Source organism: Perna viridis, chromosome 2 (assembly GCF_037379345.1).
Source record: "Perna viridis isolate PV_CMFRI_1.1 ecotype Kerala chromosome 2, ASM3737934v1, whole genome shotgun sequence".
NCBI lineage: Eukaryota > Metazoa > Mollusca > Bivalvia > Mytilida > Mytilidae > Perna > Perna viridis.
In genome coordinates, this window is record NC_142446.1 from 58,233,827 (window position 1) to 58,247,721 (window position 13,895).

Sequence of the window (13,895 nt, forward strand, 5' to 3'; positions counted from 1 at the left end):
GCTGGGAATATTAATTAAACAACGGATTCAATAACAAATATATAATCTGAATATTACATGTCAAAATCTGTATCACATGCGGTATCAACCCGAGACTCCTATATCACCGCAAGGTCCACCGGCCCGCGGAGCGTTATAAGTCGACGGTTTATACCCCACGTGATAGTCTAAATTTATGATATATGCGTATCTTGAATGTGTTATGTAATAAACAAGCCAATATGCCAAACATGACAAAGCCCTATCAATGTATAACAAGTTTTTATTGTAATTCATATGATTGTCATAATACCAAGAAATTCCCATGAACCCTTTAAACTGGGATTTTTCGCTGAAATTGGTGTACCCTTTCAATATTACATAATTTGCAACGCATGCTACGTCACAAAATCAATTTGCATTATAACTTATTCAATGTTGATTACATAGATATCGCTATATAATTGAAAAAAAGGGTGAAATATGTAATAATATCAAGAAATTCCCATGAACCCTTCAGACTAGGACTTTAACTCAAATTGATATCCATGCGCCTTTTCAATAATTACATAACTGCAACACATGCTGCGCCACAAAATCAATTTGCATTAACTTTTAATTTTAATTACCATTCAATATAGGTTACATACACAGGGATGGATCCATGGATTTTTATTATTTGCACATTTTTTACCAAATGCTGCGCGAAAAAAAGAGAAAAAAATCCAACAAAAGGGGGATTCCGAACCCCAGATTCCTCTCCGTGGCACCACCACTGCACACATACTGGTATAATATTAAAAAAAATGAGAAGAGTGCCAAAAGGAGTGAGGCTAAACATTTTATTTCTCCACATATTTCAAAATCAATTGACACCTCGATTCGATTTAATCAAATACTAATATGTGAGTTGATACAAATGAAAGATTGCCAAGTGTAAAATGTCTGCACGTTTTAGTTTTACAATGATAAGATGCACTCTTGTTAATTAAAAGTACTTTGATTTCAAACTCTGTGAAGATAATTTAAGACCTCTGAGTGCAGCCTGCAGACAAACAAATGCAATGTAATAGTGCAAAGCCGCATGTTTGTAACTTCCCGTTTTTGTTTTGTTTTTTGTTTTTTTGTTTTTTGTTTTTATTGTTTTTTTTTTGTTTTTTATTTTATTTTGGGAGGGGGGGTTATTTCTGTTAATGTTTTTTTGTTTTGCCTTGACATCGCCATTTGTTTATGGACTTTCCATTTGACTTTATCACTTCTACAGATACATTCTCAAACTAACCGAAAAAGCGAAAAGCAGTGTTTAATGCTTTAAGATTTTCCCATTTTTAAAATTTCGTGTTTTACGTAATTAAAAGTCAATGACATTTACAGCTCTTGTGGAACTTTAACCATACCCTTTTTAGCACCTGATTCGAGAACTCGTGAATTCTTTGGAAAAAAAGCTCAATTTGTTCTTTCTTTAACAAGAATACAAACAATATTTAATCTTCTTACCGCTAGTTTGGTCGTGTTAATTTTTATCATTTGAATTGTATTTTGAATCAACGAACATCGCTATATCACATTAGAATACAGTATAATAAAAAAAAGCATGATGCATAACACTACACATACTGCAGCATCATGACACGGGGTAATCTATTCATGTCAGATGTTTATTGAAAGATAGAAATAATGAATTAAATAATGGATTGGCATCCTCTCCATTACTGAGACAGCTGCTACCAACAATTACTATTTAGTGACGAATGATAACGAACTCAACAAATGTTTGGAGCATTTTCAAATCACCAAGCAAAAACATCCAAATTTGCCAGAAAATCAATTCTGCTTTCTTTCAAGGGAGTCATTAGTAACTACGATTCTTTATGTTGAAAACTAATAATTTCTCATAATCTGTATAATTTTACGTATGATATCCCCAAGGAATTTCTTTCAAACTATACAAAGAATTAATTAAGGATTCTGATTTCGTTACGACAAGTTAATGCTTTATTGCTGTTTTTTTATGCCAAGAGCGTGTTTTTCTTTGAAAATCATTGTAGATTACATGTAAAAGATATTATCAAATAAGGGAAGTACAAGGGGATTGGAAATTGAACTGGTAATAGGAAAACTCCCCGGGAGTTGCATGTAAACAATAAAGTTATTTTTCAATGCAAACAATATCAGATGAAAAGCTGTTACGCAATTCATCTGAACACAAGTATGAATACGTAATACAACTATGCTGTACCATGCAGGCATAATTTGTGCACATAGAATAGAATTATATCTTGTTTATGTTTTTGTTTCCATAGTGATAAAATAGAAAATATAAACTACACCAGGAATGTAGATTGAGGATTCGGTAGAATATCTCTATGCATTATAATTGAGAGACACAAATTTAACGTGCCGACATACTACTTCATTTTTCTAACTTTTGCTAACTATATATTTCGAAGTACACTAATTGTTATCTGACTCGAATTGCCCCTTAACTTAAGACTGCTTTGTACATCCTTTTACCTTGTTGAATCCATCCTGCATGCGGGTCCTGTCGTATATTGGTTACACACATGCTAAATTTCATAATCATTTACAAAAGACAACAATATTACTGACTTGGTGTGATTTATTACATAAAAATAGACACAAAAAATTACCTTCAAGATCAAATTCAAGGTCAAGGGTCACCAACCATAAAACGCGATGTCATATATCAAAACCCTATCTTGAAATGAAAAAATACAGTTCGTACATGATTGTTTCATTTTAAAAAACAAGAAACACAACGTTTGACATCAAGCTCAAAATCGTCAATCCTGGTACAAGACCTATCGTCTTGAGGTTATCTACCCACATATAAAGTATCAAAAGGCTTACGTGAAAAATTACAACCATGTCGCGATTTGTTACATAAAAAAGACAAGAGACGCAAAAAGCTGATTTCAAGGTCAAAGTTCAATGTCAAAGGTCATAAACTCTGGGACAATACATCGTATCAAAAACCAATATTAAAATACAACAACGATAGCCCGAACATGGTACGGACAGACACACAAAGTACGGACATATGTAGTCTGATATCACTATATAACGTCCGCCATTTTTTGTTTCCTTGCCTGATTCATTTTAATTGAGTCAAAAGACACGAATTAATGTGTCTGCTTACTCATGTAATTTCAGTGTAGTAAAAGACTAGATTGTTTGTTCAAGAACTGCGCATTTATCGTACTGCTGGTCGGTCAACAAAGCGAAAACAGATCTTGAAAAATTAATAACTGGAAAAATACATGATAATTATTTTTTTTTTCTCAAAACAATATACCTTTCTATATCAGTTTCCTCGTGATTCGTAGAAATCAAAACAGCATTACGTCGTATTATCGAGAATAGTCTGTTTGCTATAAGCCACTTTGTGTATATCTAGCAGACCAAAAGTTAACAACTTCGATCTCTATTAATTCAATGACTGCCTTTTAACGTGCAAATATTATCCTACACTACTAAACGAATTACACGTTAAACAAAAGTAGAGAACTTGAGAAATGCACTTCGAATTAGACATGTTTTCAATACCTACCGTCAATACCTCGGTTACCAATCAGAGGTCAACAAAAGCTATTTCATCAAGGAAAACGACAAAGCATTCAGAATCTGACACTACAATTAACTGTAGTGCTTCACGCACTGTCTATTTTGCGGGATGGATGTGACAACCTTCCATTTATGAATGTTAAATACAGCTAAGCGGTCATCGATTTCCTGTAAAAGCCCTATATATGATTGCTTCCTTTTAAAACAAAGCATGCTCAGTTCAGGTCATGTTCAGGACATTTATTCTTACATTTCCGTTTTTAATCCTTGTTTTATTTAAATTGTTTCATTTTCTATACTTCTTTGTCTTCAAAGTGGCCCCAAACAGACATTAAAAAAGGCGAAATTTTAACAGATCATATTTTGAAGAAGAAAAAATCAAATTATAAGAGAGCGAGTACTTTGCATTGACTGAAGGGCAGACTCATCACTGAAGGCACCCACTACTTCTTTTGGCGATGTACTAACAAATGCTAGTAGTATTTTTAAAAGTCTTAAAAAATGATTTTCAATGCATGGTTTTGAGTTTTTAATTATTATTTGAACTTCAGAATAACAACAGAGACGTCAGGTTCTATTAAACTCTTTTGAAACACAAACAACTTCTTGTCACTTAATTAAGATAATAAGCTTCATTAATATTCGTAAATTGTATGCTGAAATTAATTTTGAAGTCTCAACATTTTCATGAATTGTGGATATCCTTTATTGATTCTTGGATCTAAAAATTTAAAGTAAGCTGTAATTCAATTCAGCATAGCTCCCTTAATGATTACTGAAAGCCAATTAAGAATCAAAATTAAGGAAACGAAAAATCTTGGCAATTCATTTTCGGAATCTATTTTGAGAAATGCAGATTTCATTTGTTTAGTCTTAGTTGAGCTTATTGTATTTGAGCATTTCCGGTGAGGTGTTTACTCTTGGTTAAGATTCAGAGAGAGGAAATCAACCAAGGTTATTATGCTTTAAAAGTGCAAACCGTGAATGTTATGAAATGCATTTTGATATACTTGAAATAATTTCTGGTTCAAAATTGTTATTTCTTTACCGAGTCATTGATAGCGATTTGTCAGCTCAAATGAGTTGTGTTTAGTAGCACAATCATACAAGCTATTTATGTATTTGAAGAAAGATAACTCTAATGCATAATACATCACAAAGACACCGAACAATTTGATTTTCTAGGGGAATTGGGATTTTTAGAAAAAAAAATCTTGGCCCTGATTTTTATTCCCCCATCTTGAGTGAACAAATATTCTTTCGATAATGTTGCCCATGAGAAAACGATAAATTTTCCCCAAAAATGCTCTTGTATTAATCATAATGTTCTGCGTCTAATTAAGTAAGCAAATTGGTGCTAAAAAAGCATATGTTGCAACCTCTCTCACTGATTTACCAAGAGGAATTTCATCACTCCAACATGAAGTAACTTTTCAATATCTTTGCGATCAAAGATTTTGAAGGCATACTATTAAAAAAGAGAATGACTCACTGATCAAATATCAATCAATTACAGATAAAAAGATAGAACATTAAAAAAATTGAAGAACTTGTTTTTTCAACAACAAGATTGGAACTCTACAAAAGAACTGACGCCGCCAATAATCTGGAGAAGAATTTTTGTGCAGGAAATCTAGACGAATTATCTTATAGAAAATATATTTTTAGTAGAAGAGTTTTGATTAAATTGAGTACATGTTTATTTTTCTGACGAATCCGTGTCTGTTTTAGTTGGCTAAGTGTTAACTATATCACTCTATCATTAAATACCTTGCTGGTATTGGTAGGTGGCTTAGAAAATTGTTCTGATGTCATCAAACGTACACGTGTAGGTGCATTTGTACTTATTACAACTGTCCCCCAATTTCCCGAAAAAAGAAATGGCTATCAAACCATTATTATCGTCTTCCGGTCTATCTGCTTGATCAAAACGATCACATCGGTCACACAGTGTGACAAACGACTGTGGGTTGACCGATAATTAATCAATATTAGCCATGGTATAATGGATCACCGAACCTTAACGATTGATAAGGCAGATATTTCTTTAATTTTTGATTGTGTGTATATGCATGTAGAAAAAAATGAGTTTATACAAAATCTTTGAACAACTTATGATCCCATTTAAAAAAAAAGTCCAAAACTCAAGGTATTTATGAAAAATAATTCGATCGATATTTTTTTTAATTCGAACCGTGATCGATTAGTGAACAATGATCAATGTGATCATCCACCTCTGTTCCCGATGTTGTACAGGCTTCTTGAGTATAAACGCACTTTCTGATTATCTATACTTCATTTCAGCATGCGGGTCTTTTCGCAGTTTTCTTCCATCCCTGGAAACATGAACAGTTTCAGAGCGGAAAAGCGGCGACCGCACAGTTGTTCGGGTAAGTCTTTATTTTACTTTATATACTACTAAATATGTAAAATGCCGATACTTCAATCTTATTCCGCTTTCGTAAAAGGAAAGAGTTGATGGGGAGGTTATATTCGGTTTTTTATTTTGACATCTCTCTGTTGATTTTCACAATCGCCAGAAACTTACAGGAGATTAACGTTCCCTAAAATATCCTAATTTTGATTCGCTAATAATCTAGCTGTTGTATCCTATGCAAATAGGGTCCCGATTAATTTGATAATATGAGCCAAGCAATTTGAGAAACTTCCTGTGGCCTTGATATCTGATAGGGAGTTAATGTGGTCCTTTATGAAAAATAAGACAGGAAGATGTTTTGCTGCCGTTATTTATATGAGCAAGACTCCAATTGCAGTTCAGTCTTGCATTTGAAGGATAACTGCCGGGTGTGTGTGTACACTATATTTTGTGGTAGAAAATAAATAAAAAAAAAGTGTAAGATCTATGGGTTTGTCAGTTCTTGTCAGCTATGTAATATGTTGAGATGGATTTAGTATTTAAGATATGATGATAATCTCTTTCATTCATTCATGTGGTATCTTGATTTTTTGGCTGATGTAATTAATATAGTAATTGATTTGAAGATATTATTCATGATAAAACCTACCTTTTTGTTCAGGTTCAAAATAAAACGGTAATTGGAGCAAGCAGATACTCTGTGAAAAATGAGTACAAATGTCAAATTCAAATCAAAATAATTGCGACTTATCGGAGTAATTTATCTGTAACGGAAACGCTCCATTTAGACACAAAACATTTAAAAAAGAGAGAAATTTGATTCAAATTTAATTCGATACAAAGGTCCTCTTTTCAACGGCAGTTATAGCGTAAAATGATGGCAACATTTAGTTTTAAATTGGACGGAAATTGTCGTTTATAGGGATGTCAGCTAAGTATAAACAGATTCTAATATGGACATGGGAACGAAAAAGTCATCAATATATCCCGCCAAAGATAAGATAAGGACGGGATACATATTGGCGTTTCCCTATAGTTGTACATTTGTATACGAGATGGCTTGATTATAATTCGGGGAGTTGAATATTTGCGTCATTGTTCCGCATCTTATGTCGAAGATGATAGTATTAACAATGATATTTAGTACATAATTGTGTGATAAAAAATATGTACTTGTCGACTCCGATGTGTGGTTCCAAGTCGGAGTACAGGAGCAGAAATTCGCAATGATACTATCTATAATTTTAATAGTCTTCGTTTTCATATTTTTTTTTAATTTCGTTGATAAACTTTAATGTATCTCAATAGAACAAAATCAACTTTTCTTTATCTATTGAGTGCTATAAAGTGTTAATGAAGTAGCATATAATTATTTCATCCAATTATTAGAACATTTTCTAGCTATACGAACAATTGCGGCATATCAAGTGAATGCTAAATGGATATTTTGTACCTAGCCTCCTGCTCTGCTTAATAAATGAATTTAACAGAATCATTGCATCGGTGGATCCAATAGGGGGGGGGGGAGGCTGCGGTCCGAATCTTCGTAAAGTTGCATTTTTATTTCAAAGTTTTATTTTTTTACCTTAAACATTTTTTTTAAACTGAGAAAGAAATATTAATACCTTAATAATTAATCGTCCAATTTCGCCATTTAGCATTACATTACTTGCACAAATGAATGTGATGCATTTTTTTTCCAATTTTCGTATGTAAACATTTGCCCCCCCACTTTCCCACGTAAACCTCTGGATCCACGACGGACCTGTATTGGTGTATAATTAATATTCATTTGATTTACAAGAGTTGCTGGTAATTTCAAGGCGTATACAGCAACCGAGAGAAACGAACCGTCCTTTAAAGGTGTTAAGTAACTCAACCAATTGAAGAAGCAATTATTTTTTTTATTTTCGTTGGAGCTAGAAACAAAATTTTTAATCTGATTGTTTGTGTGTTTATTATTTGCGGACCTTATATTTTTACTTTAATCTTTTTACAGGTAATAGGATACATTGCTAGTCATTGCTAGTCCCGATTCAGTTTAAATGTAGATGCATTTGAAAGACGTTTGGTGTTTGTATGAGAAATCCAAGACCTAAAAGATTTTGCAACTTGCCATAAAACATGTAAAACTCTGTGAAATGTTTTCTTTAAATTCAAAGTCCTTAATTCCCAAACACTAATAATAATTGTCTGCAATATGAAATTGAAGAACAATCTCAGGGGCTTGCTCCCCTGTCGACCAATCTACCGATGTTTGTGACTTTAATATTAGCAAAGTAAAATGTTAAAATTCTGTCCTAATTCGCATATAATCAAGTTTTAAATAGTGATGTATAATCATTTGCCTAGCAGCGAGTGTATCAGTATCCGCATGCACTTGTGGCCACGAGTTAGAACCATTCAATGGACAGATATTGTAATAAAATGCTGTTTTAACTATTAATGTATCTAACTCGTGCATCTATGACCTCAAGTCCTTGTGTCAGCATCAAAGCCTTGACCAGAGCAGGGACGTTATATTACAAATTAATACACTCCCTTACCAGAGGGATCCACTGTGGAGGGACCATTTAGATATTTAGAATTCTTATCTCTGTACAAGGATTTATGAATTATGAATTAGAGTCATGGATCTGGAATTAAATTTAATAAAATGTCTATATAATCATAATTAAAGATCGAGTAAAAGCTCTCTAAATCATGGACAATGGTAATTCGTACATGGACTTTTACTGTATTGATATCCCTGTTTCAAAAGTAATTAAACGATGACAGTTCCACAATTCCTTATTAAATTGTGTTTAATATAGCGTCACATATTTTGGACTTCTTTACTCATGTTCTACAAAACATAAGCACACCTTACAAAATCATATTTTCGCACCTGTCTACACTATATACAACATCCGGTTTACATTTCGGTCACCTTGACCTTTTATAACAACACACATGGACGATAGGGAACCATATAAATCTACAAATGGGAAATGGCGAATGCAATAATTGATAAATTGATAAAGGTAAAACTTATATTAGTTAACCAAATGAACGTGGTTATTCATTGGGATGCTCGGTTACCTCCTTATTGCCGAAGTAACGTCGGAAAATGAAATATTTAAGGCATTAGAAAATGGCGCCTACAACTTCCTGTCGGAAACTTCACTTAATTAAACTGGCAGTTTTCCAATTGAAAGGTGTTTACTTCAACACGTGTATTATCTTTTGATGGAATGGAACAATTTTAATAGCAGGTAACACATGTAAAACAATTTAAGCATTAGAATTTTGTAAAAAGCGGTCAAAGTGAACAACAAACCTCTGTACATGTATGTTGAATGTACCTGGGCAAGGTGTGCCACTGTCACTGTTGATAACTTACTAAAGTAAAATGAAAATGTAGAACCCTTCCACAGAAACTACATATTTTTAGGGTTAGCCTTTTTTAGCTCTCACTTCTAAATGGCTTAAACTCCTTTATAATGATGCAATAATATTCTAAACTGCTTGTAATTGTACACTGTGCATGTAAATGAACCACCACTGCTGTATTCACACCAACATGTACCTGTTCTGTTATAATTCGAACAGAGGTGCGAAGTTGTGTGTACTCTGACATGTTGATAAATGTTCTCCCTAAGCAACAACAAAAAATGAAGGAAAACAGTGCTCTAAGATGTCTTAATGTATTTAAAATGTGAATAATCTTTATTTCACATACACAGTGTACATGAGGACTTTGTAAAAATTATTTTTTTTAATTTTTATATTGTATTATTAACATGGTTTTTGGAGAATGCACTTCATTGTGCTCCAAAATTTTTGAATTTTTCTGTTTTAAGAATATATAAGAAAACTTGGACCAATTCAGAAACTCTATGGGATTTTTGGATTGCTATTGTTCATGACATCCCCAATTGGTCAAGACATATTTCATGAGTATGCCAGGATGGCATGGTATTATTTACAAGGACTGAACTTTCCTTGGACAACAGCAGAGGCAATACTAGATTTCTGTGTCAATTGTATTGTACTTCTACTTTTTTTATACTGTTATATACATGATGTGTGACACAATTTACGATATAAACATATAGACATGTTATTGCATCTATGATTCAACTATTTTGCTTAAATTAGTACAGGTATTATCATGATAATGCGAAGCATCATTTACATGTACTTGAATCTGGATATACATGTGTATACATGTGTGTATTAATTCCATTTGTGCTGAGCATTGAAATTATATGCATGCAACTTCCTCTGCCAATGATCTAGATGAAGATAGTTGTTTTCAAGTCTCTAGGCCTGATACATGTACTTGTTAATATAATTTGGCTCTGACTTTAGAATAGCTACAGTTGGAACTTATGACAGGCCAACAGTCACTTTTTTCTGCAACTACACTACTTAAATCAAGTGCTTGATACATTTACAGGTGTACATGTATTTTTAAGTTCACAAAAGATATATGTACATTTGTACATCTTTACAGTACATGAAATGAAAGGACTGACAATGATTGGTGTCTACATGTATCTGCACAACTTAAAATTAGATGAATAGATGATGAACCCAAATAAGGATACTTGATTATTGCTACCCTTAAATACATGTAGTCTCTATTTGAATATGATAAAACATAGCAGGTATCTGTCAGTTATAAATTTGGAAAGTGTAATTGTAATTTCTTTCATACATTTCTTACTTCCCCTTTTTGAAATCTGGATTTTAATAAACATTACAACTGTAATATTGTTCCTCTAAAATTTAAAGTTAAGCTTAACATGTTCATATACATGTATGTTGAACAAAAACATCACATGTACATGTAAATGTATATTGAACAAGAACAACACTTATGCATGTACACCATGTGTGGAGGGTAAGTAATTATGTTATGTATTACTTGTAGAAGAAAGTAAGGCCTCTTTAGAGTAGAAAAAATATTGTCAGATTGTTAAAGGCTCTTGCTGTGATTCAATTGTATGGCCCTGGTTGCCGAAACAGCATTAAAAAGCAGCATGTACAATCAAATCAAGTCTGATGTACATGTACATTGAAATTTATGAACAGAAGTACAATTGTAGTCTAATCTAAAGGAACTCAGCACCCTCTCAGTCTTCTAGGAATGTGCTTTAGGGAAATTATGAAGTAATATTTCTTTGTAAATCTACATGTACAATCGTGATGAATGGAACTTGTGAAACTGGTGATATATGTACTTTTTCTCTTCACTTTAAAGATGCAATTATTCCCAATCTGTATATAAGAGGATTGCCCTTTCCAACATGCCAGCTAAATTCAGATATCTGCTATAAATTGTACAGGATGTTAGTACCTCGTAAAAAAGCAAATGTTAATTTCATTGATGATTTTGGTAACAGTAGGATGAACATACAGCACAGATGTGAATTATCATCACTGTCAGTTAGTTTCCTGCTAATTAGTAGTACAGCTTCTAATCTTCATACCAGATCTCCTCATAGAGAGGATGCTGATTTTTCATTTCATAAGATGATACATGTATCATTAGGCCATTTGGCATAATTAGTCTTGTTTGAATTTAAGGTTAAATATCATCAAGCTAAGTTATTGGGGTGAAAAGGTCTAACCAGGTAATCAGAGTATCACAATTATAGTGTTTCATTGGGAGTACAATGTATTTTCCATGTACATACATGTACATTGTTTATTACTTCTGAAATGATTTTTCATTCTGAAAAAAAAACATACAATGTACATACAACAGTTGAATATATGTTTAAACACATTGTACACAACCATTTTGTAAGGGTTCAAATTAGTGCGGGTCTGAGATAAGAGCCCCTCAAATTCTGATATAGGATCTTTGAAATTTTGTTGATGTTAATATACCAGTATGTAGGTCCTGGACCTGCTGTTTTTTTATTAACATTCTACTGAGAATGTTAAGTTTTCCTGAAGTGGACCATTAGGCTTAAAAAAATATGTATTTCCGATAACCCAACCGACCCTAATTTTTGTATGGTGTCGTAAAAAAAAAAAAAAAAAATTGAATTTTTTTTAACTAGAATTGCCTTGCTTTTCGATGTGAAGGTTCAAAATTCTTTAAAATAAATCAATGAATTTTAAAACAAAAACCTACCTACCAACCATAATTTTGAAGATGTTTTTTGGAAACAGATTTTTTTTGTAGGCCTTAATTTGAACTTGGAAAAGTTCAGGTCCTTTTTTTTTTATTGTGAATGAACTAATAAACTTTGAGATGAGTTAGGCACAATTCTTATCATACAGCTATCTGTGTATATGTTTTACAAGGAGTTTTACATTGAAAAATGTTTCAAAATATTTTAATTTCCATATTTCAGCTCTCAGCCGAATTGTTTTCTCTCTTATGTAGCAGGTTCTAAAAAATACAGTATTCAGTTTCAACAATGAATGAGGATGAACATTCACTTTTGCATATATGTAGATTTGTACAAGTACATTGACATAAAAAAATATTGTAATCCTGCATATTCAATAAGTGTAATTACCTCAGGAAAGTTCCTCTGGGTTGTCAAACAAATTTGCTTATTTGAATATAAAGTCTTTGAAATCAAGTAAAATGCATGTTCTGCTGTTTAATTTTAAGCTTATTTCCCTACAATCATTAAATTATCAAACGAAAATTAGTAAATTGGTATCTTCTGATCAAAGTTCTTTGATCGTTGACTCTTGATTTTATTTACAGTCCTTCACTTTCAAATTCTAGACTCTTAAATTGATTTTAAATTTTTAAAGATTAAAAGGATTTTCTCTTATCTTTGATGTCTGTCATGTTTAACACCTCAAAAGGAAATATGTGTTTTCCTTCAAATATGCATATTAATTCCATTTCCTCTAAAGTTGATAAAGGTGTGTTAATTATCTCAGGTAGGATTAGGAAATAGGCGCTAATTAGCTGGACTCAGAAATTGACAACAGGAAATTCCTCAAGTAAACACACCAAGGGGGCCTATTAATTTAATGAAATTAATTCTATGAGCAGGAACCACATTGTCAAACAAACTCTCATCTTCTTGTTTCTCACCTGGCATGTTTCAAGAAGTGCTTTACTTTTTTGTGAAGACATCCTTCACTTCTAAAGTTCTTTTTTCATCTGGATTGTATCAGCTTTTGTATTTGTTTCCTCTCAGGAATGAAGTTTATAACTGTTTTGCTCAAATTTCTATTTGGGAAATACATGTGTAGTACAAGTAAGTAAATTGTCTGTCACAATAATCTTACGGTACATATACTTGTAGTTTATTTACAAGTTACATGTACATTTTGTAAATGTAGGTTCTCATTTTCAGATTAAACTGCATTGAATTCATCTAAATAAATTTATACATGCATGTATAGACTAATGGAAAATAGGGAAAAAAGAGAGATTTTATTAACTATCAAATCACATGTGGAACTAATCAAAATTTTTAATTTGTATGTAATGCATGGTTTAAGATTTCTCTAAATCAAATAAATTAATGACCTTTTTATGTGATTGTGGAATTGAAAATGAAATGACTCAGGCATATTTTTCAAACTTATCAAATTTTAAGGATAACTCATTTAGTAATGATAAACTTGAAAAGGGTAGATTATTTAGAAACAGATAGCTTTGAATCTGTAAAAAGATGATATGATTTATGAATGAAGGAAATTTCGCGCTTTAATGAAAACTTTTGAAGTTCTAGTGTTAGTCCTTACAAACCACTAAAAAAAGGTTTGAAGCCAGGTATCAAACTGTTGAATAGAATGGATACTGTTTCAAAAGTGTGGCCATGTCTTTGTAGTTGTTTTATCATGACTGGGTTTGTGACAATATATTACACCTTTCTTTTCATGTTTACTGGCCATGAATTTTTTAAATAAAAGCGGCTTTAGTGTACTTGATAGGTTGGCATAATTGAAGAGCAAGCCACTATTCAAAAGCCTTTAAAAGTGC

The 13,895-nt window shown here is 32.3% G+C and overlaps 1 protein-coding gene across 4 annotated transcripts in view; it reads left to right on the top strand.

Moving 5' to 3' along the window:
- LOC148626233 (tyrosine-protein kinase Fyn-like) overlaps nt 1-13,895 on the top strand; it is a 54,009-nt gene that overhangs the window by 10,997 nt on the left and 29,117 nt on the right. For 2 of the 4 annotated variants that reach the window (XM_088570067.1, XM_088570068.1), the window contains exon 2: nt 5,869-5,954. In XM_088570067.1, coding sequence (XP_088426193.1) covers nt 5,869-5,954 — 86 coding nt within the window. Of the gene's footprint in view, nt 1-5,868; nt 5,955-8,830; nt 8,965-9,061; nt 9,196-13,895 lie in introns of those variants that run through there. The other 2 variants (XM_088570071.1, XM_088570072.1) reach the window with 2 other exon arrangements.